Genomic DNA, 27689 nt, shown 5'->3' on the forward strand with positions numbered 1-27689 from the left:
AGACTAGACCTTAATTATCTGCTCCTAAACAGATAAACTACACACCATGTAGAAATTACATTGTGACATTGAGAGATTTAATTCAGTGTATGACCAAAGAAAAGTGCACAGCATTGGCTCAAGAAAGCTAATGTTCAAAACTATCACTTACTGTGGAGACCTGTGGTGCTGCCTAAGTCTATTACTTTTAAATTATACTTATAGATTCAAGTAAGTGGGCCAAATAAAACTCAGCAAGGACACAATTAGCCACACTAGCCCTGAAAAAAATAAATAAATAAATTAAAAATGGTTATGGAATGCGTGAAAACACTGCTGCATGCATACTTTATAACCAGCGCTTTGCATGCTGCTATCCAAGCATTCAACTAAGTAAGTAACATTTACATCAGAGCACTGTCAGTTCGCCAGTTTCCCCAGCAGAGAGCCAAGACTGACTCATAGGAGTGGTCAAGGCCAGATCCTGCCCACTGATTTATAGTTGTGTCTATGGCTCTATTACGGAAAACAATAGGAAGGGCGTGAGTAATAACTTAGCGCAAGATGTAGGTGTTTCAAGTGAGACTGTAGTAGTGGTGAGAAACTGAGGCAAAACTGCTGATATCTTAAGATAAAATAAGATAAAACATATCAAAAAATTGCCATTTATACACCAAGTTCTTGCATTTTCACATCTGTCTATCTACAGTGTTTGAAATTCTGCACATCACAATTCAGATCACGCCTTTACATCCTTCACCTCGTCAGTCAAGTAATAAAGCTTCATAGCACAATCAAAGTTTACATATGTAACTGTTTGCCATCTAATAAGCTTGGGTGTGTTAACTGGTTAATACACTACATGTTGTTTGCACCTTAATTTCTTTTCATATCATAGAGCCTTTAAAAGCCAAGCATCTCATCAGCAGCCACCTCCACTTCCCTCGCTATCCATGCCAGCCCACTTATCTTAACGTAATTTTAAGCAAGGTTGAAGCAGGTCACACATGGCTACACAATGAAGGTAGACAGTTGTCAAGAAACAGAAATGAAGTCAATGTCTCGGGTCTTTTCAATTAATTGATTACTAGGCAAAGTGGATAATGGAGGCTGATATTTAAAATGTCCTTAGTATAAGGGGATTGTTTGTCCAGTTGAGCCAGGCCACAAAGAAAAACAAACCATAAACTTAACCATTCTCCCTGCATGGATGCAGAAAAATCAGAAGCCTGAGACACAAGGACACAAAGTGAGCACTCACTTATCATAATGATGGCAGATTAGACTTAATGGAATGGCACTGAGTCTAAGGGCACTTAAAATTAAATGCACTCAAATGCCCTAGAGACTAATTATTGCTCATCACATGTCCTCCTAACCTGCAGTCCTGTTATGTGGGAAATTAGGTTTAGCAAACTGGTACCAAATCTTCTCTGGGATCCAGCAAAATGGGAGAAACAGCCAACAACAACTGGGATCTACATCACAACACTTTGTTGGGGACTCATTACACTTGTCTTGATAATCATGATAGCACAGAATAGACAAGAACGTTTATGAGGTTCGAGTTGCAAATCGCAGTGTGGAAGGAAAAAGTTCTTTAACGATATGTATACAACAAAAGTGTCTAGTATATAATTGGATGTATTTGTCCTGTGTAGCCTGAGGAACTTCAGTTAGTAAATGTGAAAAGTATCTATACTGTGTCACACTGGCCATTACAGATAAGGTATCCATTGTCGTTTTAGTACAGCCTGAGCAAAAGTATTTTGCTGTAAACATAAGGTCCATTTATGTTAGTCTTCTACTCATCGTAGAGCCCACAATTCTGCATAGTAATTACCAAAATATTAACCGTGAATGGCAATTCATCTTCATAAGTGAGCTGTGGCTGTAGGTGGCCATGATTTTAAATTATGCTGTGATCACTGTGTTATTCATTAAATGTTACTGAAGCATAACAGCAAAGCAGCCTTATTATAGATATAGTTAGAGTCTGCAGGGAGAGAAAGGACATGGTGTCTTAATACCCTTTTATAAAGGAGACATAGGTATGGTATGGGTCTACTAAACGTTACGCAAGTACCAAATACATTTCAGTTTCAGTTTGCTACATTCACTCGCTCTCTCATGCTTGCCCACCCGTGTCCATTCTCTCTCCTGGAAGTTAGTTAAACATTTTAACATCAATACCATCAAATTAATTTTCCAGCCCAAAAAGAGGCACCAGTTCACCAAAGCCTGGCAGTGTCAACCCAGGACAGGAGAAAGGCTGTGGAACCAATCAGATCGACCACCAATCCACTTCAGTGTGTCAATTTGGATAGGGTACATACGGTTTCCACTGTGCTTTTGGCCAGATACAATTATACACATATATGTGGCTATTGCTCTGCACTTGGGGAAAGAAATTCTTTATATTTGAATGTCTGCTTCAAAATTGAATATACTTGTCGGGAAAAAACAGACATCACCTGTCATGTTCCTGGTTTACACAAAGGTTAGTGGAGCAGCCGATAAGCCATGGTCAGCTGTGATGGCTGGGGTAGCTGTGTTGGCTGTGTGTAAAAATTATAAACATGATAGGAAGAGGACACTGATCAATCACTAAAAGAAGCTTAAATGTCAAAACCAGCACCAAAACCTGGGCAGTGCTTCATCAACAAAAGCAACATGATGTGGCATTAAAGGAATTCTCTGACATTTTAGAAAAACACTCTTGTTTGCTCCCATACCGGGAGTCAGATGAGAAGATCAATATCAATTTCATCTCCATGCATTTAGTAGAAAGATCAGACGAAGACGTGTTTATCTAAGTACAAAAGAGCGGAAGCAGAGGGGAAAGGCTGGAAGCAGGGAGACAAAAACACTGGAGGGAAGGAGAGGAGAGAAATATATGCTGAGGCAGTGGTTTATGAAGTTTCTATGAACATTTCGATAATTTGTTTCCTGTGTGAGACCTGATCACTGTTGGAAGCCATTGTAACCAACATATTTCAAACTGTCCATAGCCACTATTATTGGTGAAAGTCAAAGCTACAACCCATATACAGCTACCTCTTATATGCCGGGGGTGAGTACTAAATATCCCAAAGACAGAATTTGGGTGGAGTATCACTTTAAGACTGAAGTCAGATGATGACCCCATGTCATGGAAACCATCCATGCTCTGAAATCCGAGGTCTTTCTTAAAGGTTAAGTCGATGCTTGCTTTCTTAGAGCTGCTTGGCAAAGACGTCTATGCTTGAGTGTCACAAGTTTCCTTTTAGTGTAATTTAACACAGTGTCACTTTCTCCCCTCACCTGACTACTACATTAGGAAAACAGAGACTACACACAGTCTCATAAATAAAACACCGACACATAAGTATTAATAATAATCAACAAAGTTCTGACATTGATAGTTATTAACTGACTCATTTGTACCCAATCAAATGCTATGACACTGAAAAAAATCTGCAGCCAGATGCCAAAAATTTGAGCCAATCTGACTCAGTCTGCACAGGGCACCATGATGACCCTCCAAAGAGGGCTTTAACAGGCTGATGTTAAAACCATGACGTAATCAAGCCTCTCAGTAACACCTCTTTCATAATAAAACACTGTGAAAAGTATGTCAAAAACCTACAACAACCTATCTGTAAACTCAATACAGACGCTGCAGCTTATCCCTTGAAACTGCAGATTATACGCATTTGACATGGGGTGTGCACAGTGCCAATCATTTTCTGGGACTGGACGAAGTCCCTGTACAAGGCTTGCCACTCAGAAACAGCTATAAAGCAAATGTAAACCGTAAGAACGACTTAAGCACCACAGCCTCATACTTGTAGGTACAATGGAAACCGCTTATAGTGACATCATCACATCTGTCTGGGCCAAATTGATCACTATAATAATATTTTACCATATAATTATATATAGTTATAACAGAATTTTTCTTTTTCATGCAGATTACCATCTGATTGATGTTTGTATATTTATTAAATAAATTATTTTATATTCATAATATTTACTTACAGGTTTAAAGATAAAATAACATAAACTAAGTCGTGGCCCTCTAGTGCTCCAGGCCTAGTCCTAGTTCACACTGTACAGCTTTGTTGTATTTCATTTGTGGTATTTTCTGTTTGCAACTGTACCTATGATTTCCACAAAGTAAAAACACTGGGCGCAGAGTAAAGTTGGCAGCATTTACACAAGCATCAGCTCTTTATATTAAGCTAGAGATGAGTGAGGGGTAGATATCGATTGCAGAGGCACCAGCTACCGTGAGAACGCTCCGGCAGCCACTGCCTCTGCTAAAAGAAAAGCAGTGGATCTAGGGTGCTAAACCTATTCTATAAATACGCACCAGCTACCCAGCAGGCTAGGAACAAACGTCAAGGGGTCAAGAGGTTAATCGCAAATCCTAAATTTGTGTGTGAGAGATGGATATGGTAAGCAGACAAAGAATGAAAAACCGTGAGGTACACAAAAATGTTTTTCCATTTTAAGAACAGACGCAACAAAGGTTGTGACAGGAAATTATGTGAAAAATAACAAGATGGGCTCACCCAGCAGAGATAGACTGTCACAACACTGGAGATAGACTGTCAATCTTGAAGTACACTGGGAGGCAGTGTTTTTGTTTTTTAGTAAATAAAATGGATGACAAAGATTATTTGTTACCAACTATTAAAATATACACAAGTGACATTATGAGCACTCTGCAATCTGCATGAAAATCCCATTAGGGAAAACCCCAGTTTACAGTCATAGAGTAAAATGTTGCATCTGAGTCACAAATATGGTTTCAGAGGTCTTAAAAGCAACTGCTTATCTTTGTCTCACTGTTGTAATGAGAAAAGGAGAAGGTTCATCCCAGGATTAATGTGACAACAACACAAAAGACTACTGTCTACAGACATTACAGGGTGTTATAATCCTGATGTCAGTTAAAACTGGCCCAGAGGGGTTTTGCTTCTCAACAAAATTCACAATGATGTAATAGTATCAATAAAAGTAGCTTTTATAGTGTGATATCATTACAAATAATGTGTGCATTTCGCTAAAAGTTTTAAACATCTTACTTATTATGTATGGAACCACACATCAAACAGTCTATGCCACCTTGTCTGTTCTTTTTCTCAATTTAATAATGAAGCCATAAAATAACTAGAATTACCACCTCGTGATTGTTTTCTTCTGATAATTTCTGAAATTGTAGTAAATAAAGTCACAATATTCCCTTATATTCCTGAGTTACAGTGCTCAATAATGGCTAGAGGTGTTTTTGAAGAACAGCATGATGTCACAGTGAAGTTGCCCTTTGACCACTGGGATATAAAATGTCAACACTTCATTGATTTATCATATTAGACATTTGTGTTAAATTGTGTCAAAATTAGTGTATGAATTAATGACATGTTGAAAAACATGTTTTGTGACGTCACAGAAACCTTTGACCCTTCACCCTCAGAATCTAGTCAGTTCATCGTTGAGTCAAAGTGGATGTTCCCTCAAGGTGTTACTGAGATAATGCTTTCACGAGAATGAGACAGGGACAGACGTACAACCCAAAAACATAATACCCTCGGCCACAGCTGACGCCAGCGCAGAGGCATAAAATGTCAGAACTGTTGTACTGTACAAACAGATGAGTTTTTTCTGGGAAAAAGTGACATTCTGTGAGAAAGGAATTGTTTTTAGACATAAAGGCCAACTTACAGCTGTTAAGTAACTTAGGACAAAAAAAAAAAAAAACTCTGCAAGACCAAAGAAGGGGAAGGGAATCTTGGCACAATAGAGGCTGCTAAAAGTGCATCTGCTCTCTGGGGGCAGAGAGACAGATTCAATATGGAGCAGTATTAGCCTAGATTCCCCCACTAGATGTCGGGGAAAGCATTTATATCTCAGGGGAACTGGAACAGCACTGAGCCACTTATCAAACCCTGGAGTAGGACACTTCCATTGTTAAGAGCTGTCAGATTCAAACTCACAGTTTATAGGTCTTGGCATCTTTTGGAAAAATACTAGAGGGATTTTCACACATCATACACTGATAGTAAAGTGTGACCATTTTTTCCTTTTGTTTTGGTAAAGATTGTTTTTTAATAGTGTGAGGTGACATTATCTTTTAGACAATATAGCATGCCTCGAGACCTGCTGCAGCACATCTTTTCCACTTCGTACTTTGTACAGTTTCAGGCAAAAGCTTCAATTATCGTTGCTTGTCAGTTCCCCTTGCTCTCTAGTCTCTTCCAAATGTCTCTCCTCATCTCTTAGCACTCATTTAAATTAATTATTATCCATTGTTTCATCTCTTCTTGTGTCTGCCACTATTGAAGCATGATCATGGCGCAGTATATCAGAAGTCGCAGTGTGCACAGTTGAACAGTGATGGCGTAGAATTTACATGACGACATGAAAACAACGTATCAAAACGGTCGACTTTCCTGTTGACAATTTTTTGTCCGAAAAAACAACCACATTGCATTACTTGGGCATACTGGTGCAAGAGACTGAATTCAGAGAGTCAGGCTGACAAAATACATGGATTAAGCTAAGCTACAGTGCTAATCGACATTAGCAAAGAGCAGTGTACAAAACATTCAGGTAGTGGCATCTCTCTCTCATCGTTACCCTGCACTGATTGACACTTTCAGCTGAAACTTGGGCTGGGCAATATGGCCAAAAACATTATCACAATGTTCTTTTTTTTCATGTAAATCAATAATTACATTTATGTACACATGTTAATAAATAGATTTAACACCATTAATGAGCAAAATAAACACATTCAGCATATGTGTTAGACCTCAAGGATACACACAATGTGTTATGATGAGTAAAACTGCATACTAACGGCGTTTACAAGAAAACACCACAAGGAACCTTTTCATTTGAAAATATGGTGTAAAGACTGAAAAGGCAGGCTTGTCTGTGAGCTCGGGTGCTAGTGCTGGCGCTGGCAGTTTAGGAGCACAGACTTTGGCGTTCTGTATAATGGGATGGTGAGATGGTAGTGTTACCTTTTCAAATGGTGGAAAATGTTTGTGCCGTTTCCAGTGTTTGTCAGCACAGGTCACCTGCATATTTTCCAATTGATATCCTTCCGCTGCTAATCCAGCTTTAAAAAGTCTGAACAACTTCCAGTACCTGCAGCCTAATGGGGTGATTGTGCAGAGGGTTGACCCAAATGCAGAACATTGATACATTTATCAAAAATTAGTCATTCATCATTGTTATTGGAGAAATTTTTTGTAAATAATTAATTATAGAGAATGTTTTATCATGCAGCCATAGGTGACACCCAAGGACACAAATTGCAAAAAACTTAATTGGGACATCCTTGTTCAATACATCCATGGTGAACCATGGAGAATGGAAGCTGATAAGAGGGCAGTGATACTCAACTTGTTCAACTAATAGTAAGCCCAGTAAAATAAGAGTAGAACAAAGGAAAACAAAAGTAACCGTCTTTTGCAGCAAATAATACGCCCTAGTTGTGTGCCATTTCAAGGGATAAAACAGACCAACTATCAAAGCATGTGAACATCATGCATGTATATTGCTTTCTTTCTGCATAAAGCACACTTTGCATAAGGCACTTCCAAGGTGTTCTCTCCCCTTGAGGCAATGCATTTAAGCTTCCAGTTTTCCCAACAATGCAGTTTAGCTTGTTGCTTTTAATGCAATGCCTTTTATCTGTAAGCACACACATGCATTTTTGGCATTATACAGCACACTTTACATGAAGCCCTTTAAAGTTGTGGGGCAAAATGCCACTAAAATATACACAAAATGACTACAAACACTTCTCACATGTTCCTGTCTCTCTATAATGACATAAGAAAAATAAATAAATAAAAATTTTAAAAAGGCTAAAAACATCCAACTGGTCATTTACAATAATAAGTCATTCTCAAAGTGCATAACTGAATTTTGAAGTATTTTTGTTTTTTTTCCTTGCATTCATATTACAGATTTGACTGTAATGAGAGGAGGGGTGACCTCGGCTACACAGTCAGCGTGTTCAACCCCTTCACCACCAGGACTCCCTTTGGTGGCATTTTCTGTGGAGTCACATCTAAAGTATGTGGTTGGAAATGGTATTTTCTGAGTATTCCACACAGCACAGCATGGAAGTTGGGACATCTGTTGCTGTGTCTTCCTGCTAGAAAAAGCAGTGAAGAAAAAAAATAAATAAATAAATAAAATAGCACTAACCACCCACAGACAGTGACTCAAACAGCTCTTCACATTCTCACCACCCCTTTCTTTTTCCTTCATTGACTACCACTCTCTCCCCATTTGTCATTCATGGCAGGGCAAAGCCAGAGTTTTAGTTGATAGGCTTAGGGACCAACACCATTAAATATCCCTGCCTGATTAGTGCAAGGTAGACTGTCACATGGCATGACCAGACTTATGTGGGTAAATCACCACCGAAAATCTCCCATCATTATAAAAGGTAAGTCTGAAAAACTAAAAAAAAAATTAAGTAGATGTTAATTTGACATCATTTTAAAGACTCCCCTCTGATGAAGGGCATGAGACATAGAATATTTGAAGAAACATGGCCTTAATCAAAACCAGTAGCAAATTAGTTTAGTGTCTGTTGTTACTGATCTCATGACCTATTTCCAATATCCACTCAGCATTAACGACCTTCAAATGTCTGATATGTTACCATCTCTACTATTGATACCACTTGCAGTCTGACATTTTGCGGTCATTCAATAACAGATCAATTTTTGTCCAACATGGGTCTGACAGAGAATCCTAATACCGGATACTAGCCCTTTATTGTTCCATATAACCTAATCTGAAAGATGGAGTCAATTGAAAGTGCAGAAAGATCCCAGAAAGGCTGAAGCAATAGAGCAAATGAAGACTTTGCAGAGCTTTGACAAAAAAGAGAAAGCGGGAGAACAAGAGACAGCCTGTGAAACTGTCTCTCTCCACCTTACATTTCACTTCTAGCAGTCTGGTAATCATTTCCTCTTGTGCTTAGATTGCCCTCACTTGAGATTATTTTTTCCAGTATTGAGCGACACATTCCAGTAAGCTTTTTAACTATTAACTAAAGTGCACTTCGGTGTTATTCTCATCTCAAGCAAAGCTCAACTCCACATAATACCACACGATTAAAGATGATGAGCTCTTCTATCTTTGTCTGCACTGGGAAAAGACAGATGGATGAGGTGAAGTGGCACTATAAAATCTCCACATTTAGTCATTATCTCATCAAGATCAAATATCAGGAGTATAGGCTGACCAATGCAGGATTTTTGAGGCTACCTGCAATATCAGTATTTGAGAGTGTTTTTTTGTTGTTGTTTTTTAATCTGATAATAATATATAGGTCAATGTACAAATCATAAAAATACAGTTTTATATGGATCCTTTAAATGTGTCTTTATAAAAAGTTGTGGCTTAGATATGCACTTAGCAGGACAACTTTTTTGTTCCTGTGTAGTGGAGAAACAGTTTCAAAATAGCCTCAAGCAAAGTGTTCTGCAAGTTCTTATTGACATGTATACTGACAGGACACATTGGTATGTCTGCAGAAAGTAAAAATTGGCAATTTATCACTGTAGTCCACAGAAACAGTTCATTACTTATCAAGAAAGTCAGTAATAATGTTGTGTCGTGTAAAGGAAAAAATGGTTTGCTTAATATTTTTACAGTCTATCACAAAAACTCAACATCACCTAGTGCCCTAAATGTAAACTGAGAGAGGTCTCTGCAGAGAAGCCTGTTGACAGTCATAATGCTAGTGCTAGTAGTAAACACATGACAAAGGTTACAGCTTTGGCAGGTCAAACCAACAACACCTGGAGTTGAACCATGCTGAAGATGTCTTGGCCTGCACTGCATAATATTTGACATTTAAATGTCTACGAGTCTCACCGCTCTCCTTTAAATCATCTACAATGCCACACTGCATCATGTCTTAACGTTACAAACTGCACGTAACACGTCGTGCACTGCATGATGTAACGACTATGTACTGAGTATTATGATTCCTATGAGTAATGGTGGTTGTTTTGTGGCACCATTAATCGCAATGGTTCTAGCGCTGCCTGCAACGTGGGGGTAACGTTATCTATTTATGATTGGTCCAGTTTGGCAATCCAGCTCGAAGCAGCAGACAGCAGCAATGTAAACCGAACAAATGTGAGGGAATCTAACAGAGATCCTTGTCCTTGCTTGTCACAGCCACCCCAGACATCGGCTCGGTTCATGGTTGCCATGCAAACAACTGACAGCCAGGCTGCAGCCGCATGGGGCACGGTGTGCTCCGCTAACGGGGAGATGAGGGTTTACTTCAGGAGGCTAGCTAGTAACGTTAGCCACTACCCAGTCAGACGGCAAACCAAACACACACAGGTAACGTTACTATCACCACTGAGCAAATTCCTCCGACCACTGCGTCGTTGATATGCCCCAAAACTATCGTCTGGACCCGAAAGTGGGGGAAAAAAATCACATCCTCCCCTTTCTACCAGTCAGTGGCTATCTGAGCTCCGCTAGTTAGCGTAAGTTAGCACATATAACATACGTTAGTTGAAGAAACACAAGTAACGTTCGCTCAAAATAGCAAGTTATCTTTCTGGCGTGGTGTAGTAAGACAGAAAACGAAGTGTAAACTCACTCTGTGTGTCGACCAGGGCAGCGCTCATACAGTGGTTTCCGAGCGTCCTTCCCAGTCCAGCGTCATAGCACGGGGGCTGCGGGGAGCAGCAGGCGGGCTGTGGCGGACGGTCGCAGTCGGCTGGAGGAGAACTTGCTCCGTTCCAACATGGAGAGCTTGGAGCGGACTGGATCCTCCCGCTGCTGCTGCTGCGGTGGGTTCATCAGACTGCTGCCAGCCGCAGGGGGGGCGGGGGACGGGGGGGGCGGCTCTGGCGACACCTGTGGCCGCAGCAGCGTACAGCATCTTCTGCACGGCGCTTCTCTGGACGGCAGATAATTAAATATAAACGCGTTCATCTTGATTAGATGTAGCACTACACAACGTGAAAGCACTCAAGGCTACATTATTCTTTTTTTTTTTTTTATCAAGTAAAAGTACAGAAGTATATAAAATTTACTTCGAATATCAAAAAATTATAATGTAAAAGTACTTTTATTAGATTATTATTACTAGTGCAATAAAAAATATTTATTGTTGTATCTGATTGAGGTGAGGATATAGGTGTTTTATGTTACCACTAGTATTTCATTGCAAAATTTAGCAAAATCCCTCTGTTGTCAGCAAGCTGTTGATGGATATTTGTCCTTGTTTTTTGTTCTTTTTGTTTTGTTTTGGGTTTTTTTTTGTTGTTGTTTTTTTGTTTGTTTTTTTGCTTTAATTTACTGTGCCATTGTGACTTTGTTGTGTCTGTCTTTAAACTGAATGTCCCATGTCCTAGCTTTACTGACCTAAACATATTTTAAAAAGATGTTCAGCCAAGTGAGAGCTGTAAAATGACACAAAAATGCTAATATGAGACTGCAGGCCAGACATCAACATCCACATGTGCAGTAAACTCATTACAATGACAAGTGTGGATGTCAGGCCTTAACTTAAGGTCAGTACTGCACACTTCCTCATTTATGACTGTTTTTAGTATTTTCAGAGAATGCCAAAAACAACCCTATTACCACCGCAGTCAGAAGCTGATATAGCCCAGTGTAATCCATTATGGTGGATTTACTGACACATAAGCATTTGAGCTCATCATTAAATTTGGATCACCCAGTTATCTTTTGTCCTATTTTAATTTTCTATTTGCAGGTTGGATTGCTGTCATAATGGCTCTAGCTCTCTGCATGCTATTTTATTGCAAATCACAGAATAGGGAACTAAAAAGAGACATTCAAATGCCAATTCTATTTTTAGATCCAACTCGTGGATCTGAGAGACGTGAAACAAGGATGATGAGGAGTGGAGGGTGAGGTAAAGAAACAGGGGAAAAGGAGGAAGGGTACTGCATAAGATGTGAGAAATATCAGGCTTATTGAAGCCGACCTGCTGACAAAATTTCATATTATGAACATGCCAGGAATTCCCTGTAGCTGCTGTATGAAAATGATTACCCTTAAAACACCACCATATTGTACAAAATCCCCCAAGTGTAGAACGATGTGAGTTTTAAAATTAGAACTTTTTGAAGTCTGTGAAAGATGCGCCGTGTAAGGTTTTTCCTCACGAAGTAAGCAACAGAAATGGTATTATTTATTTATCCTCTGAGGGTGCACTTTGCTACCTGCAGCCTCAAAGTTGCTCTGAATAATGCAGAGGTGTGCCAGCTCAATCCTCCTGTGAACTATACAGCATATTCATTTGCTTTGCCCCTTTTTTTATTCTTTCCATTTGACTGAAACATTTCAAAAACTATTTGCATAATGAATTTAACAGCAGTGCATTGTCCAGTTAGGCTGTTACACAGATTGTGCAAGCTATTTTTTCAATTATATTAGCTTGTAAAATGTTACACAATACAACAAGCATATTCTGAGTGTCATCGTCTTAGATATAGTATACCATAATGGTGAGAGTAAAAATCTGTAATTATATTGAAGATGCTGGATTCTAGTAAAGAGGAGACTAAGGCCACACTCACTCACACAGATTCAAATCACACACCGCATAGCCATGCACATATGTGGGGTAAAAATGTAGTAACATCTTTAATCCCATTTTGTTTGACAAATTTAAAGGTATACAAATATTAAAAATCTTGCTCCTTTTATATTTTTGCATTGTACCAGCAAGCATCTCATAAAGCATGTCAAAAACATCCTAAAACTTTACGACTATTTTCTATTCTTCATTCAAAAATACAAGTGCTTTAAATCATTTTAAGTACATTACGCATGGGCTTAAGAATATCTACATCTTAACTGCACATATTAATTATCTTTACAAAACAAACGTACCTGCCTCATAGAAAACTATGCCCTTTAGAAGCTGAAAATAAAACTTGTGCTCCCCTGGTGATTTTAACATCACAGGAAATGTCCATAGATAGACCAGATATGCAGCAGGAAGTGATATAACATTATTGTTTCTATGAGGAATGTACAATGTAGAAAAGAAGGACATTACCACAACACAACAATGGATGTGGAAGACAATGGAAGTTCTTCAAATTACACACTGATACAGTATTGATTTTCTAACACCATACCTCCAAGTCAAATGTTCATTAGTCATTGTTTGAGTTCCTGAGCTTTTGTTTAATGCATCTCTTTAATCTTAAAAAACTAATCAAAGTAAGACTTGAACAATCAGGTGCACAGTGAAAAGAAAAAGGTTCCAAACCATATCACAAAGAACTGGCCAATATATGATGAAAGATACTGATAAAACAAACATCTCATAGTTTAAAAAGGTGGACAGTGTAGAACGACAAATGCATCCAGTGCATTATTCATTACAGTGCATACAAATACAAAATACTCTACAATGAACAAAACTCCTTATTAAAAGGCATTGCACAGTCCAAATCGCTTTAAGAGGTGCAAAAACTATTGGCTACACAATCTGGCAAACGTCAGTTAAATATCATATATTGAAAAACTTAATTTCAAGGTTGCTATAACAAAGTAAAATCAAAACAGTCCCTCTTTGTCTTGTATAGTTTCGGCTTAAGCATTAAAACAAAAATAGAAGAGTGCCACCTATTGGTATCATAGCACACAGGATTTTAAAAGGCACATAGTATTTATACCAGCAATTTTTATGCAGCCATTCTAAATGTTCATTTAATTACAAGATTTTCTTTTGTCTAAAATGTCTGTAATAATACCTATACAGCATCCAACATATTACCTGAGCTAAAGATGTAATCATCAGTAAGTCCTATACAGTAGTAAGCAAGCAGAAACTAAAAAAACAACAACTGAGCAATAGAAACAAAAAGTATGCAATTATGACAGAGAATCCAAGACAGAATTTTACCTATAAATCAAAAATATTTTTGGTCAGTGATTATATCATATCATATTTCCACATACAGTTTTCTCCATTGTCAAACATTCAAGATTTTTAACAAATAAATACCAGAAATAGACGAAGCTACAGGGTCCTTCACAAGAGCATGGCAGGTATAAAAAATAAATACAGCACAATCTGTTTAAAGCGTTTCCTTTACAAATGTCTGCACAGTTTGTGGCTAAGAGTAAAGAGAGAAGCAGAAGACCTGAGTCAGTTGCTCTGGCCTATGCATTGTGGTACCCATTTTTACGGAAACCTTTTTTGGGTTCTACGTTCTCGTAAATAGAGAGTGCAGCGGTGTTTTGGTAGATTAGATCCACATTGGTTCCAGTTCTTGACCTGATGATGTCCATGGCGCACTGGTTTAAGAACACATACTGATCCTGCAGGGACACCAAATGCAAAGGTGAGCTGTAGCATACTGATCATTTCAAACAACACGTACAGTAGGACAAAAACCACAGTGAATGTGACTGTGACCTACCTCTGTCTGCACCATTAGGGGCCGGTGCATACGCAGATCATGGACGATGCCATATACATCCACAATATTTTCTCTTTCAATCTGGAAGATCAGACGATCAATGGATATGAAGGTACCTGTGCGGCCAACACCAGCACTGAACATCGACGAGGTAGACACACAGACAAGAGAGAAAACGTCAGGTGAATTTTTTGTCATTTCTAAAACAGTCAGATAGGACTGAGGGCAAGGATGCGCGTGCGCTTGCGCGTGTTCAGTCAGACCTGCAGTGGACCACAGTAGGAGAGTGTCTGGAGTATTGGTCCATGTGCTCTCTGACCAGATGTCTGAAGCTGATGAGGAGCTCTGTGGTTTCTGGTACCCCATGATCCGGCCAGGCTGTGAAGTGGAAGTGACGTACTGAACGGGTCTCGGCTGTTTTCACCTGGAGAACGAACAACACACAAACGGATGTTAAATAAGCACTGATGGGTGATGATGACTTTTACTGATGCACACTGTGGATTAAAAGGGTGTTTTTCTTGGCATATGTAACATCTCGCTACTTACATTTTTAATGTCAAAGTCTCTGATGGTCCAGTCTTCCAGTGGTATTTCAGAGGTTGTTGTCACAGTGATGTTTTCAAAGTGCTTGGTGCCAGAACTCCAGTACTGCTCACATTTTACCTGGAAAGGGAAGACAGTCGTTGCGTCCATGTGCATTAACATGAATGCTGCTGCTAGTCGTGGTGTTTGTGTTTGCACTCACTCTTCCCTGTTCATTACAGCGTGTCAGCATGACGAGGGTCTGTACGTTCTTCTCCCATATCATCCTCCAGAACTCGTTGACTGTAGTGGGCAGAGGACCCTGAGCTGCAATAAACTCCTTCCTGGAGTTGTAACCCTGCCAAATAAAACATCAGCCCAGCCACAGAACACAAACATCCATCCTGTTCAGTTTTCCCTGAGATTCTCAGGTGTCCCAAACATCAATGTGCGTGAAGGTGAAATTGTTTAATTAGCATTGCATTAAGCAAAAGAATGAGTGGTTATGTTGTTCAGCAGGATGTTTACTGATACTGAAGAAATGACTGAAGCAGAGAGCTGCCTCAACAAGTGTCAGTACGCACCGGCATGTAGTTAGCATTGATGTAGTCGTCATAGGGACTTCCATGGATAATAGAGAGTTTCACCCTAGAAGAGTCATCTAGGAGGTGAGAAAAGAAGGTAAAAGGAAAAAATTGTCATGTGTAAAACGCTATGGGTGCACTGATGCTCAGTTTTCTGCAATGTGAAGGAACAAAAATTAATTGAATTATTGCAGTGTCTTTTCCTGTACTGTTATTGCACTGAAAGATGTACGATAACTTTGATTTGATTTCCAAACAAAAATGGGATAATGGTAGTAGATACACTGTGACAGGCAATGATATAGTTTTAAAGAGTGAGGAGTGTTACTCTTGAAAGCAGCGGAGGTGGATTTGTTAAGGTGACTCACAGGGAAGCACATTGTTGTAGCGGTTCTTCGGCTTGTTCTCCAAAGTCAAAGCGCTTGTTTTTGACTGACCTGTACCAACAAGCTTCAGGTCCTTTAAAAGAAACGGGGAAAAAAATGACTCATGATTGGATGGCTCACTACTCAAATCTGGTGCATGTGCAATATCACAGAAAGCAACTTAATATTAGTAAGGAATATAGCAAAAGTCAGTAAAAATATATTTAGGTTATATATTTTTTATACATTAAGGTGATGTGATGTGTAGTTGTCAGATATACATGTATTATACTGTCAAAATTATTCAATTATATGACTAAATCGATCTGGAATAAACTGCACAATACACTGTACAATATTTTAATACCCACCCAAATGCCCACTAAATATTTTTTAGCCATAATTGTTTGCTATGAATAGACACATTTTCTATCAGGAACCCCTGTATATTAAGTTTATGTTCCACCTCAAACTCTTCAGCAAAGCCACAGTTGGAGTCTGCTTTCTGCTTCCTGTAGTAATCCTCATAGTCCTCGACCCTCACAGCCACGCTTCTGCTCAAATGGACACCAGAGATTAGACAAGAAATGAGTTTTGTTCAGAAAACAGTTTTGGTACAGTTCAGTCTGTTTCGGTCATGATATGTAACATTTGATAGATCTGAATAGTATGCATGTATAGGATTTATACTTACACTTTGGCTCTGGAAAAAGAAAGAGGAAAAAGCAAGATTGACTAACAGCTATAACTATTGTTGTCAATTTACTTTAATCTTATAATAACATGGTAAAAATGAAAACCTTACCTCATTGAATGAATCTGGATGTCTGACGATTCTTTGTTGGATAACCTGCAGTTCATAAACAGTGAGTGGAGTTTAGTCCTATACACACTGACTTAAGAGTCATTTCTATCAGTGATGACGATGACAAACCTTTTCCAGTAGATAATGAAGCCAATGAGGATGATGAAGAGAACAAAAAAAATTCCCAGTGTTGCTCCGATAGCAGTGCCAATGACAGCTGGAATTGACAAAGATTTGTTGACAGAGAGACAACAAAAGAGGCCAATGAGCATTTTCTCACATTATGAGAGTGTTTCATGGCGAAACAAACAATCTGTGATTCTGGGTACCTGGGTTTTGTGGGAGTTGAACAGGAGAGTAGAATGTTGTTATTGACACCAGTGAAGTGTGAACATCCACAAGGCCAGTTTCTGTTGTAGTCAGATTGGTGAACAACACAATGGCGTATCTGCAGGATGAGAGGATTATATATATATATATATATATATATATATATATATATTTCTTTTTTTTCTATGTAATGAAATAAGTATCTTAAAATAACTTCTACTGTGATATTTGTTGGATAATGTAAGGATGTGTTGTCAAAGTATAAATCAAAAATGTAAGCAATGCCTGTTAGCATATCTACTTCTAACCAGATTTTGATCAAGTCATATGAAAGCTGAAAACTTTCATAACTTAATTTGATGAATCAAATGATTAAGATAAAATCATTACTTAATACACTTGTGTTGATGCCATGCAATATTATAATATGTGATGCAACAGTAATATTTAAAAAAAAAAAATCAAGTGTTAAAAATACATCATTTTAATGACTATTGATTAAAAAAACATACATTATTACACATTACTAAGAGGAACAGAAATAGTTGGCAGTTCAAATACACATTATTTTACATCATACAGCAATAGCCTATAAAGGAGATATTGATTCAATCATTGAGATGTTACTACATTATGCACATTATATTTTTTGTTCTTACCCGTATTTTGCAGAGGCATCCAGAGGACCATTAGTGTAGCCCTTCCATGTGGATCCATCTCCTACTTCTATGATCAGATTGTTCTCTCCACTGCGTGACTTGACAATGGCCTGTCTGACTGTTGCCAGGTATGCTGTAGCATCCTTTTCCTTCCACTGATCGTAAGTTTTCTCCAAGTATGTTTTCAAAGTGTCATCTGAAAGGACAGGAAATACCATTGAGTCTTAATTAAAAAATGAAGCAAATAACAGTTAGAAATACTTAGACTAAGCATTAATAAATTGATCTCCAGGATATAGGTCATGCACAGCAAATTGTCACTTAAACATGAATGGATTATGATAACATGATAATTATAAAAGACCCTGACAATAAGTAAAGAACAAGAAACCCACCAGTGAGGCTGTTTGTCACCAGCACCCCAACGTGTGTGATTGGCCCATTGGTGTCATTCAGCAGCTGTCTATTAATCTGAAGGGAGAACCTGTTGTATGCTATGTCACCCACCTCCACCAGTGACTCAGGTGGAATGGGTGGATCTTCAAGTAATGAAAATTATGAAAGAGAAAAAAAATTGGCTTTGAGAAGTTCTCATACATCAAACATCACAAAAAAGATGACAAAAAAAAAACCTCCCACCGATGAGTGAATAAAATTAGTGTCTGAAATGACTGAACGTCTTTCAGCACTAGCAACAGACATATACAAGTTTGCTGTATATATCAAAACAATTTCAAAGCTTATATTAAAATATGTTTTAACATATTAGCAAGTAAGCATAATGTCTTACCTGTGATGCCTGTGTTGCAGTCTTTAGACACAGGAATGCTTGGTGGTCCACAGCTCAGTGTCTCCACAGTCAGTTTGTATTTAGTATTGTGACGAAGATTGGATACAGTCTGATTGCAACAGGTGTTTGTTGAGTTGTTGATCTCGCTGTCGTTTACGGTGACCAGGAAGCCGGAGTGCTGGCCAATGGGTTTGGACCAGGACAAGATAATTTCTGCATTTGGTGTATTTGGACCTTTACATGTTAAGCTTTTCACTGGGCTTGCCTCTGTAGCATCACATAGAAATGAATGTTAGGAGAAACATAACACAAATAAAAAATAATATTAAAGTGGATTAATTTATATTAATTCTGGCCAAAGATATATTTGCTGGATCATTTATTTTGAGTGATTTCCTTTCTATTACTTGAGTCTAGTTGTCAACAACATTCACTTCACTTTTAGATTAACAAAAAATGACTCTTTAAAACGATCTAAATAGTTACTAAGAATTAATCAGTCCTCATAGCATAATATCTCACACCTAGAATACAACACTTTTTAAGTGTAATCACACCTAAAATAAGCTTGCATTTCACATTTTTCATGCATGTGTGGTTGAAAGACAAATTTAGTTGAAACCATGTAATAGCATTATGAAATGAATCCAGCTGTTGTGATCATACTTGTGCAGCTGCAATTCGATGTTGGAGCACCCCTTGTTCCGTCCAAGGTCTCTGTGGTAACATTAAAGCAAGACTTGCTGCCAGGGTCCAGGTTATAGATAGTATACTGAGTTTCAGATGTTATGTTACTTTTGAGCCCATCTTGGCTTTGCCAGGTCAAATAGTAACGATAGCCGCTCTTGTAATCTGCAGGACTTTTCCATGTGACTTTGATGTTGTTCTCTTCTGCCTTATAAGTCACAAGAGACTCCACACTCAATGGTCCTGTTTGAAAGACATTTAAGAGATGTAAATGTCACTCCAGATAGCAAATAGGGCAGAGGGGAGTGTTTGTGCTTGTACAATGCTTTGGTACAGAAATAAAACCCTTACTTGTAGTAACCATGTTGATGTGAAGCCTCTCACTCTCAAAATTCAAGACACCCACTGTTACAATGGAGATATTGTAGGGAGTCCCAGAGAGCAGGGAGGTAAAAGTGTGACTGGTCTTGGTGGTAGTGATGTATTCACTTCCCTTACTTCCCTGGGATGGTGTGTGGGTCAATTTGTAGACAAATGATGCACCAGTCATCAGAGCAGCTTCCTCCCACCTTATTTCAATGGAAATGTTTGTCTTTGACAGGACCTCAATTGACCCAGGAGGGTTCGGGACTGCGGGAGTGGGGGGAGGGGGGTGAGGAGTGGAATTAAAGCATGTTCACTTCAACAAGCAGCAGTTGTTCAACTCAAAAAATATTATCATATTACTGTTCTTCCACATATGAGTAATCTCAGAATGAAGGACCTGTGTGATGCTACAGAAGTAACCATTATCATGTCATTGAGCATCATGGTCTTTAAAGCGCCATCAGCTGTGCTCACAACTGAAAGGACTACATGATGACACATGTTAAATTGAATACAAAAAATAAAGTCAAAGAATATGTCACTCTTCCCAATGGCAAGTGCATTTTTGAATATGAGTATGTGACACCACACTTTAAAGTTTGAAAAATGTATCATACTTACAAGTTGCATTAGTTATGAATCCAGATGATGCATTGAAGGGTCCACTAAATGTGGTTACCCTGGCTTCATAAAGCATCCCTGCAGACAGGCTTTCAAACAGAAAGGATGTACTGGTAGAGTTCAGCATTCGCTCCTCTAAAGTCGAAGAAGTTCTGTTTAGATAAACCTTATAATATTCAATTTCCCCAAGAGGTTTGGTCCATGACACCAGGATTGAACTATTGGAGCCTTGGCTGGAGATGCTGGGTTGCACTGCCTCAGGCTCTATTAATGTGCAGAGGAGGAAAGATTAAAGCTGATCAACCAACTCGACAATGTCAAAGAAAGAAAGAGAAATGACAGGTGAGAATCTTACTAGTATACTGCCAGATGCACTCTGCTTCTCCTTCAATGACATCCTCTGCCCTCACAAAAACACAGAACGTGCAATTGGTCCCAGGGGTGAGCTCTGAGATCTGGGCGACCTCTTGTGCAACTGTTTCGTTTTGGAAGCCACAGCCTGTTGTCTGAACCCGATATGTATATTCACTCTTGTGCTCCAGTGGTTTTTTCCAAGTCAGATGTACAGTGGTTGTGTTTAAGGTGTCAGCCTCTAACGATTCAATATTATAAGGCCCTAAAAACAGGAAAGAGAGTCTTATTTTTGAAAACAACATAAAGCACACTTTTCCCTTTCATACTCTGTCAAATTAGCTGCACTTCCCTCAGTACAAAAGTTACAGGGACAGATAAAAGGTAAAGGAATCATGATAAACTTAATATGTTTAGGTATTGTTTAACTGTCTTCTTTTGTTGTTTTGCTTATTAAGCTTTGGTGTGATATTGTAAATGTCCAGGTATACAGCGTGTTTGATATATACATACGTGTGAAGTAGGAGACTGTCACAGGAGATGACTGAGTGTCATCTGCTGTCTGTGTAGTGACAGTGAAGCTGTAGTTGCTCCCAGATAAAAGTCCAGTGATTCTGTATGTGGTGTTTAAGATTACTTTAGAAAGAGAAAAGGAGCCATTGGTGACTTGCACCACATATGAGTAGTCAGATTTTCTCTGAGGTTGTTCCCACACCAATGTCACTGCATTTGTGGCAATTTTTGCCTGTCTCAGCCTGGTCACAGGATATGGTCCTGAGAAAATAAAACAGATGACACACAGTGGATATACAAAATAAGCATGCATTTTCACAAGTTGGATTTTGGGAGTCAATACACTGTAATAATTATGTGCTCAGTATGTCATTTAGTGCCTCTTAATGGCATTGATTTGATAAAACACATGCATCTAGCTCAAGAAGCAGTTAACTTAATACTAACTGAAAAATAGTATGTAAATATATATAATTCTTTCAAAGCATCATCATCATCATTGCACATACGGCTGCTTGTAAACATGTGTATAGTATTTCTTTGGAACCTGTCACTGTCACTAAATGGCAAAAAATAAGAACACCAGTGAAGAAATAACAACAAAACTCAAACATCACATGTCTAAATAGATGAATGAATAAACTCAAAACCCACACTAAGAACTGACTAAAGACAGAAAAAGACTAACTTTAGAAAAATTACTTTAAAAATGTCCTAAAGTATACCATCCACATTAATAACCCTGATTAGTGTGCATTAGTCACACTCACTGGTATAGTTATATGCTGTCACTGCTGTGCTCTCATAGTCAAACACGCCTACAGTAACAACAGAGATGCTGTAGCGGCTTCCAGATTCCAGATTGTCCAGCAGGAACCAGTTGTTTTCAATCTGAAAGGAACCATTAACAGTGGACACCCTGAAGCTGTAATTATTATGGTCCATGTCCTCTGGAAATTCCCAGGTAAAATTGATGGACTCCACAGTCTGAGACTCCACTGTGATGGGGCCAGGAGGGTTGGGAACTGAATAGGAGAGGGAATTCTGTTTTATTAGAGCTTGATTCAAATAAGCGTTTATACAATGAATGTGCAAAATACTGTGCGTACAGTACAAACAGGTTACAATCTCAATGTAACTCACAAGTTGCGTTGCAAACTCTACGACGGTCACTCTTAAAAGAGCCGCTTTTGGCGAACACCTCTACACAGTAAAGCACTCCTGGTTTCAGGCCCTCAAATACTTTGATTAGAGTGGTGTTGCCCAGATCCGTGCTGTTCTGCACCAACTGCTCATCTCTGTACAGCTTGACAGTGTAGGAGACCACCCGCCCAAGTGCTGGGATCCAGGTCACTGACATGGTAGTTGTGTTTCCTATGGCTGTGATGTTAGAAACGACCTCAGGCCCTGGAGGGGGAAAAATTTTTTTTTGTATAATATACATTTGAAAATTTTTCCTTTTAGATTTCTGCCTGAAATAATGAGCACACATTAAGTTAACTTGAAAAAATAGATTGGGTTGGATAGTAACACAATAATTGTAACACAGTTATTGTATTCTAAAATGTTCTATAATGGACTTGAGACTAAAATTTTTAACTGAAGACCTACATTACAAACTGGAGGTGTGGCATTTGAAATATGTGGGCATTTAACAGGCAGGGCAGACTAATGACCAACACTATGGAAATTGTTGGCTCTAGCGTTTTTGGAGATTAAAGTGGCAATAGACAAGTTTTTTTTTTTTTTTTTGCTTTAACTTATCATTAGGTATTAAATATTGATTGCACAATGTAATGGCTCTAGCCTCACTTTCACTACGCAATTCTTTCTGCCACTGGGTACGATTTCCCGGAAAGTACACTACCCAGCAAAAGACAGAAAAGGGCCCTGTTGTAAGAGGAGTAATTGAAGGTGAAATATTCACTCAGAGTAAAGAGTCATGGTTTGGCTTGGACAGAAATTCAGCCCTGTACTTCTCTACTGGGATTGTTTGAATGGGAGTGTTTCCAAGTAATACCACTTGGAAAGACTAGGGGGGAAGTTGAAAAGTTGTCTGTTTCCACTTTAACCCATACTAGAGACTAAAATCCATTTATATCACCTTTGCTGCTTGGATTTTGAACATTCTCTTTTATGGTTGTCTTGTATGTATAAACACATTTCAGAAACTGTGAAGACATACTTGTATAACTTGAGGTCTTTTCCCATGTGGACATGACCCCTTCTACAACTGTAGACACATTAAAAGTGTACAGTTCTCCAGGTGTCAGATCGAAGAAGGTATAAGTCTCTGTCTCTGTTTGATTTTTCTGAACCTCTATGCCGTCCTGGAGCGCTATCACCAGGTAGGAGTGGGAAGTCTTATAATCACATTGTTTGAGCCACGTCAGCCGGATGGCTGTTGTGTTCACTTCACTCACTGTGAGGTTGGTCACTGCTTTGGGCACTGCAGCAAATACAGCAGAGGGTTATTTAAGGCCAAAAACCTCAACATTTTTATATTTCATATTTTTGTGGTTTACTTAGTCATTTTAAGTATAAAAAGTTATGTAAAAAAGGATATTAAAAAGTTGAATCAGTGCAGACCCCATTAGGGCTTCAGCAGTTTGGCTGCATTTAAATAGAAGTTCTTACATGTGTAACTGAATATCTGTTCCTCCATGGATTCACTTCCTGGTGCTGCTATTGTGCTGACACTGATATTATATCCAGTTCCCGGCTCCAGGTCAGATAAATCAATGCTGTTATTAATGGTTGTTTTGGTAAAAAGTGCTTCTGTGTCGTTGTAGGTTTTAATCAAATATTCGTAATACGACTGGGCTCCCAGCGGGTCGGACCATTCCACTTTGATTGAGGTGATGGATTTAGGGTAGGCTTTAAGGTTCAACACAGGGTTGGGCACTAGAAAGATGACAAACAAGATGGAAATGTTAGTTAAAAAAGTAATTAGAGAAGAGATTTCCATCACGTACTTATGATGCATTTACATTATACAGTATATTATGTAATATGCAGTGTTTGTAGGTGCTGGTGAGACAATACAATGGATTGTTATACAAATATTGCATATACAAAACAGATTTAATTACTCCAAGCAATAGAAACACGTCTCTGTGCTTTGGTGTCTCCCTGTTGTACTTACAGGTGAAAGTAGAATTATGGACAGCTGTGCTCCTTAAATTTTGGGGTCCAACTGTTTCTACAGTTATATTGTAGCACATTCCAGAGAAAAGCAGGGACAGCTTTGCGCTATTGACTGTGGAGGTTGTATTTTGGACTGTGTCATTCTTAGGCTGGTAGGTGATATGGTAGCTGATGTTTGGGGCACCCTCCATCAAGACAGGTATCGTCCAGTTCAAAAGGAGTGAAGAGTTTGTCCTGTCAGTGATGATGATGGAACCAGGAGGCGTGGGAACTAAGGTGTGAATAACAGGAAAGGTACATAATATTTTTTTTATATATATATAATTGTGTTGTTTAAAAAATATTCTATAATTGTGGTGTTTAAAAAAAGTTTTTTGCAGTCAGTCTCCAGTGTGGTGATTCAGAGGAGACATGCAAGTGGTGAGATCAAACACACAATGTAAAGAGCATTTGTTAGCATGGTGTTTCCACAAAATATCACATGGTAGTAGTACTAGTACTAATATACAAGAAAAGCTATCATATCATATCCTTCTGAAATAAAAAGTCGTTGACTGTCACACAGTTAGCCAATGTTATTCGTGGCTCTGTCAATATTCATGTCTGAATGGCTTTAATGGCTTTAGAAGCTTAATTCATATGTTAAGCTGCTCTAAAGATCTAATCAAGAGAATCCCACAAAAACAGCAACAGAAAAGGATGTTGAACTTACAAGTTGCAAATGAAGCCTGGTCAGATGTGTTATTGAAGTTTCCAGCTACCGCAGTCACTGTGATATTATAGATTCTCCCAGGATATAAATCAGTAAAGATGGCTGTGGTGCCTGTTGTTTTGGTGGCATTTGAATATTTCAGAATTGTATTTGAGATGGTCACTTTATAGTGATCAACCATCCCTTTAGGTACAATCCAGCTGATGGACAGGCTCTTTGTTCCTTGTGCTGTGATGTTGCCAGGCTTTGCAGGCCCTGTGCAAAAAAAAGAAATAGAGGGTGTTTTTTCATTACATTGTGAAAACATAATATTATGTGGTGGTTCACATAATGAAATGACAGAATATAAACAGAGTATATATATTTGCTGTAAATGCATATTTAATCAATTAAAAAATAAATATTGAATTGTGATTATTAGATATTAGTGATTCCTTCACCATACTTCCAATCTATATATTCCTGTATTTCAGGATGTAGGGGGCTCTGGATAGAAATAATAGCTTTGTTGCCTGATAGTTGCACTCTAACTGGCTGATGAGACACAAATCAGTGGCTCTCATCCAACTCCGAAATCTCTCACATGCTCACTGCCTCAGCTGGCAGGTTAACACACATGAGGGGGTGTTGCCTACACTGCACCACTGGGTGGATGAGCTGCATTATGCAGAGGTCCATGTCTGAACCAAAAGCCCCAGTTAAAGGTAGTAAACCTAACAAGTTAAGAGTGGTGGCCCAATTGCGGTCCAGTGTCTTACAAGAACTGTTCCGGCAGCTCCTGCAGCCAAACTGATACCAAATGTCATGCCTCACATTTCTTTGACTCCCATCAGCAAGGCCAAGATGGGAATTCTGATGATCTGGATCTCAATCCAGGATCTTTATATTTCTTACCCAGGCTTGTGCACTGGAGAGGCCACTTGTGTTGTTTCAGAGGAAACAACACAGAAGCTGGTAATCTTATGGGTTATTAGTCGCAGTTTATTGGCATAGGAAATACGGCACCATGGGTCAGCCTTGATGGTGGAGGAATCAATGTGTTCCATTGGTCGGCTACTGCCTCCCTCAATCAGGCAGCCCCCAACCAATAGGTGCCAACCCACCAATGTCCACCTGCCTCAATGGGTGCTTGGGACAAAGTGTGAAACAAGATAAGCTGATGCTGCACCACCGAAACACAAGAAAGCAAAGATACCAGCTCTAAAATCTAAATGGAATGTCAGGACCATGCGCACAGGACTCTAAGACAGTCTCAACAACCTCTATGACTCCTGCAAGATTGCCATCATCGACTGAGAGCTTGACAGACTCAATATTTTCATTGCTGCTCTCCAAGAGACATGGCTCACTGACTGCAGCTAACTGAAGGAACAAAACTGCACCTTCTTCTGGCATGGAAATGGTACAAACGAGACCTAAGACTATGGCATGGGCTTTGCATTGAAGAACGCTCTCCGTATCATGACTGAACCATGGACAGGAGGCTCTGAATGCCTCCTTGTCATCTGTATATCCACCAGCAGTGGACCAGTCAACCTGCCAAGTGTCTGTGCCCCTTCTACGTTCTAGGGGGACCTTGACATGGCCATCAGTACCATCCCAAAAAACCCTTATGGGGGACCTCAATACCAGGGTTGGTGCCAACAGTGAATCCTGGCCAGACTGCCTTGGTCACTTTAGAGTGGGGAACTTGAATAAGAATGGGCAGAGACAGAATGACGAGAACGACTTCTTCACAGGGTCTCATGGATACACCCAGATCCAAATGCTGGCACAAGCTTGACCTCATCTCAACATTGTCCATATCTTGTACATTTTCTTGTTTAGTGTTGTTTGTTGTTATCTTTTTTGAGGCCAACACAGCCGACAGCATCTACTCTGACAGCTGGGAGAAAGAGACGGCAGTGACACACACTGTTTCTGCAGGAACTTGCCACACTTAGGACAAGCACACCTCCTTAATACAGGAGAGGAGACATAAGACATAAGAGAAAACGATGAGCAGCATCCCCTTTTTCTGTACCAGGCCACTCTTCATCCATCTGTGCCAACTGCAGTAGAGACTGTCCCGTCCTGCATAGCCCACTCAGGAGAGATGGATACAATTGCTGCACAATCTCACACCTCACTACTAATTCCTATTTCTAAACAAGGTGTAATGTTTAAAATTGTGCCAATACACAGAGAAATGCAATATACAATAACACAGCAAAAATTCTAACAACTTAAAATGCTGGCCTATAATATAATCTTCCTAAACAATATGTTGTGCCGTTGACTGTGTGTGTAGACAGGGATAGTACATTTATTAAATTAAATTAGAAATAAAAAACATGCATCTACGGCTGTAACAAGCCAATTATTGATAAACCTGTAAATTATTTTCTTGATTAACAGATTGTTTGGTCTGTAAAAGAGAAAATAAGAAAAGCTATTATCACAATATCAAGGAATCTATGAGTTCTATGAGGTCTATGAATGTCTTCCTGACAGTATTAACATTTAAATGCCTACTTACTTGTGTATTGTACAACAGTGGTGCTCTCTCCGTCAGTATGGTTATCATCTGCCACTGCAGTAACACTTATATTATACTGGACACCAGCAGTCAGATCACTAATGGTCCTCCATGTTTCAGACACATTTACACTCTTATTGACATGTCCACCTGTCCACTGTACTCTATAGAAGGACGTGTTTCCCCTTGGTGCAGTCCAGATTAGAGACACAGAGGATGTGGTGACATTTGTGACAGTGAGATTTCTGACTGCTTCGGGTGCTGTGGATGCAGGACAAATA

The 27689-nt window shown here is 39.0% G+C and overlaps 2 protein-coding genes across 14 annotated transcripts in view; both read right to left on the reverse strand.

Moving 5' to 3' along the window:
- osbpl5 (oxysterol binding protein-like 5) overlaps positions 1 to 10822 on the reverse strand; it is a 43219-nt gene extending 32397 nt beyond the window's left edge. For 2 of the 5 annotated variants that reach the window (XM_071503820.1, XM_071503847.1), the window contains exon 1: positions 10622 to 10816. In XM_071503820.1, the coding sequence (XP_071359921.1) occupies positions 10622 to 10649 (28 nt within the window). In that variant the 5' untranslated portion in view covers positions 10650 to 10816. Of the gene's footprint in view, positions 1 to 10617 lie in introns of all 5 variants that reach the window. The other 3 variants (XM_071503828.1, XM_071503855.1, XM_071503838.1) reach the window with 3 other exon arrangements.
- A 1794-nt stretch (positions 10823 to 12616) lies between these two features.
- Positions 12617 to 27689, reverse strand: part of ptprjb.2 (protein tyrosine phosphatase receptor type Jb, tandem duplicate 2) — a 39262-nt gene continuing 24189 nt past the window's right edge. For 8 of the 9 annotated variants that reach the window (XM_071503942.1, XM_071503922.1, XM_071503886.1 and 5 more), the window contains 26 exons: positions 27409 to 27669; positions 24891 to 25145; positions 24177 to 24449; positions 23669 to 23935; positions 23217 to 23480; positions 22175 to 22438; positions 21802 to 22056; positions 21032 to 21292; positions 20523 to 20783; positions 20168 to 20431; positions 19532 to 19810; positions 19160 to 19423; positions 18494 to 18760; positions 18099 to 18242; positions 17704 to 17899; positions 17044 to 17162; positions 16844 to 16931; positions 16715 to 16759; positions 16376 to 16463; positions 15913 to 16003; positions 15545 to 15621; positions 15184 to 15318; positions 14985 to 15101; positions 14699 to 14859; positions 14436 to 14571; positions 12617 to 14334 (listed from right to left, as the gene is read on the reverse strand). In XM_071503942.1, the coding sequence (XP_071360043.1) occupies positions 14176 to 14334; positions 14436 to 14571; positions 14699 to 14859; positions 14985 to 15101; positions 15184 to 15318; positions 15545 to 15621; positions 15913 to 16003; positions 16376 to 16463; positions 16715 to 16759; positions 16844 to 16931; positions 17044 to 17162; positions 17704 to 17899; positions 18099 to 18242; positions 18494 to 18760; positions 19160 to 19423; positions 19532 to 19810; positions 20168 to 20431; positions 20523 to 20783; positions 21032 to 21292; positions 21802 to 22056; positions 22175 to 22438; positions 23217 to 23480; positions 23669 to 23935; positions 24177 to 24449; positions 24891 to 25145; positions 27409 to 27669 (4991 nt within the window). In that variant the 3' untranslated portion in view covers positions 12617 to 14175. Of the gene's footprint in view, positions 14335 to 14435; positions 14572 to 14698; positions 14860 to 14982; positions 15102 to 15183; positions 15319 to 15544; positions 15622 to 15912; positions 16004 to 16375; positions 16464 to 16714; positions 16760 to 16843; positions 16932 to 17043; positions 17163 to 17703; positions 17900 to 18098; positions 18243 to 18493; positions 18761 to 19159; positions 19424 to 19531; positions 19811 to 20167; positions 20432 to 20522; positions 20784 to 21031; positions 21293 to 21801; positions 22057 to 22174; positions 22439 to 23216; positions 23481 to 23668; positions 23936 to 24176; positions 24450 to 24890; positions 25146 to 27408; positions 27670 to 27689 lie in introns of those variants that run through there. The other variant, XM_071503932.1, reaches the window with a different exon arrangement.

The sequence above is a fragment of the Trachinotus anak genome, unplaced genomic scaffold (assembly GCF_046630095.1).
Source record: "Trachinotus anak isolate AG129_WGS33_773 ecotype Australia unplaced genomic scaffold, CSIRO_AGI_Tana_v1 ptg000002l, whole genome shotgun sequence".
Lineage (NCBI taxonomy): Eukaryota > Metazoa > Chordata > Actinopteri > Carangiformes > Carangidae > Trachinotus > Trachinotus anak.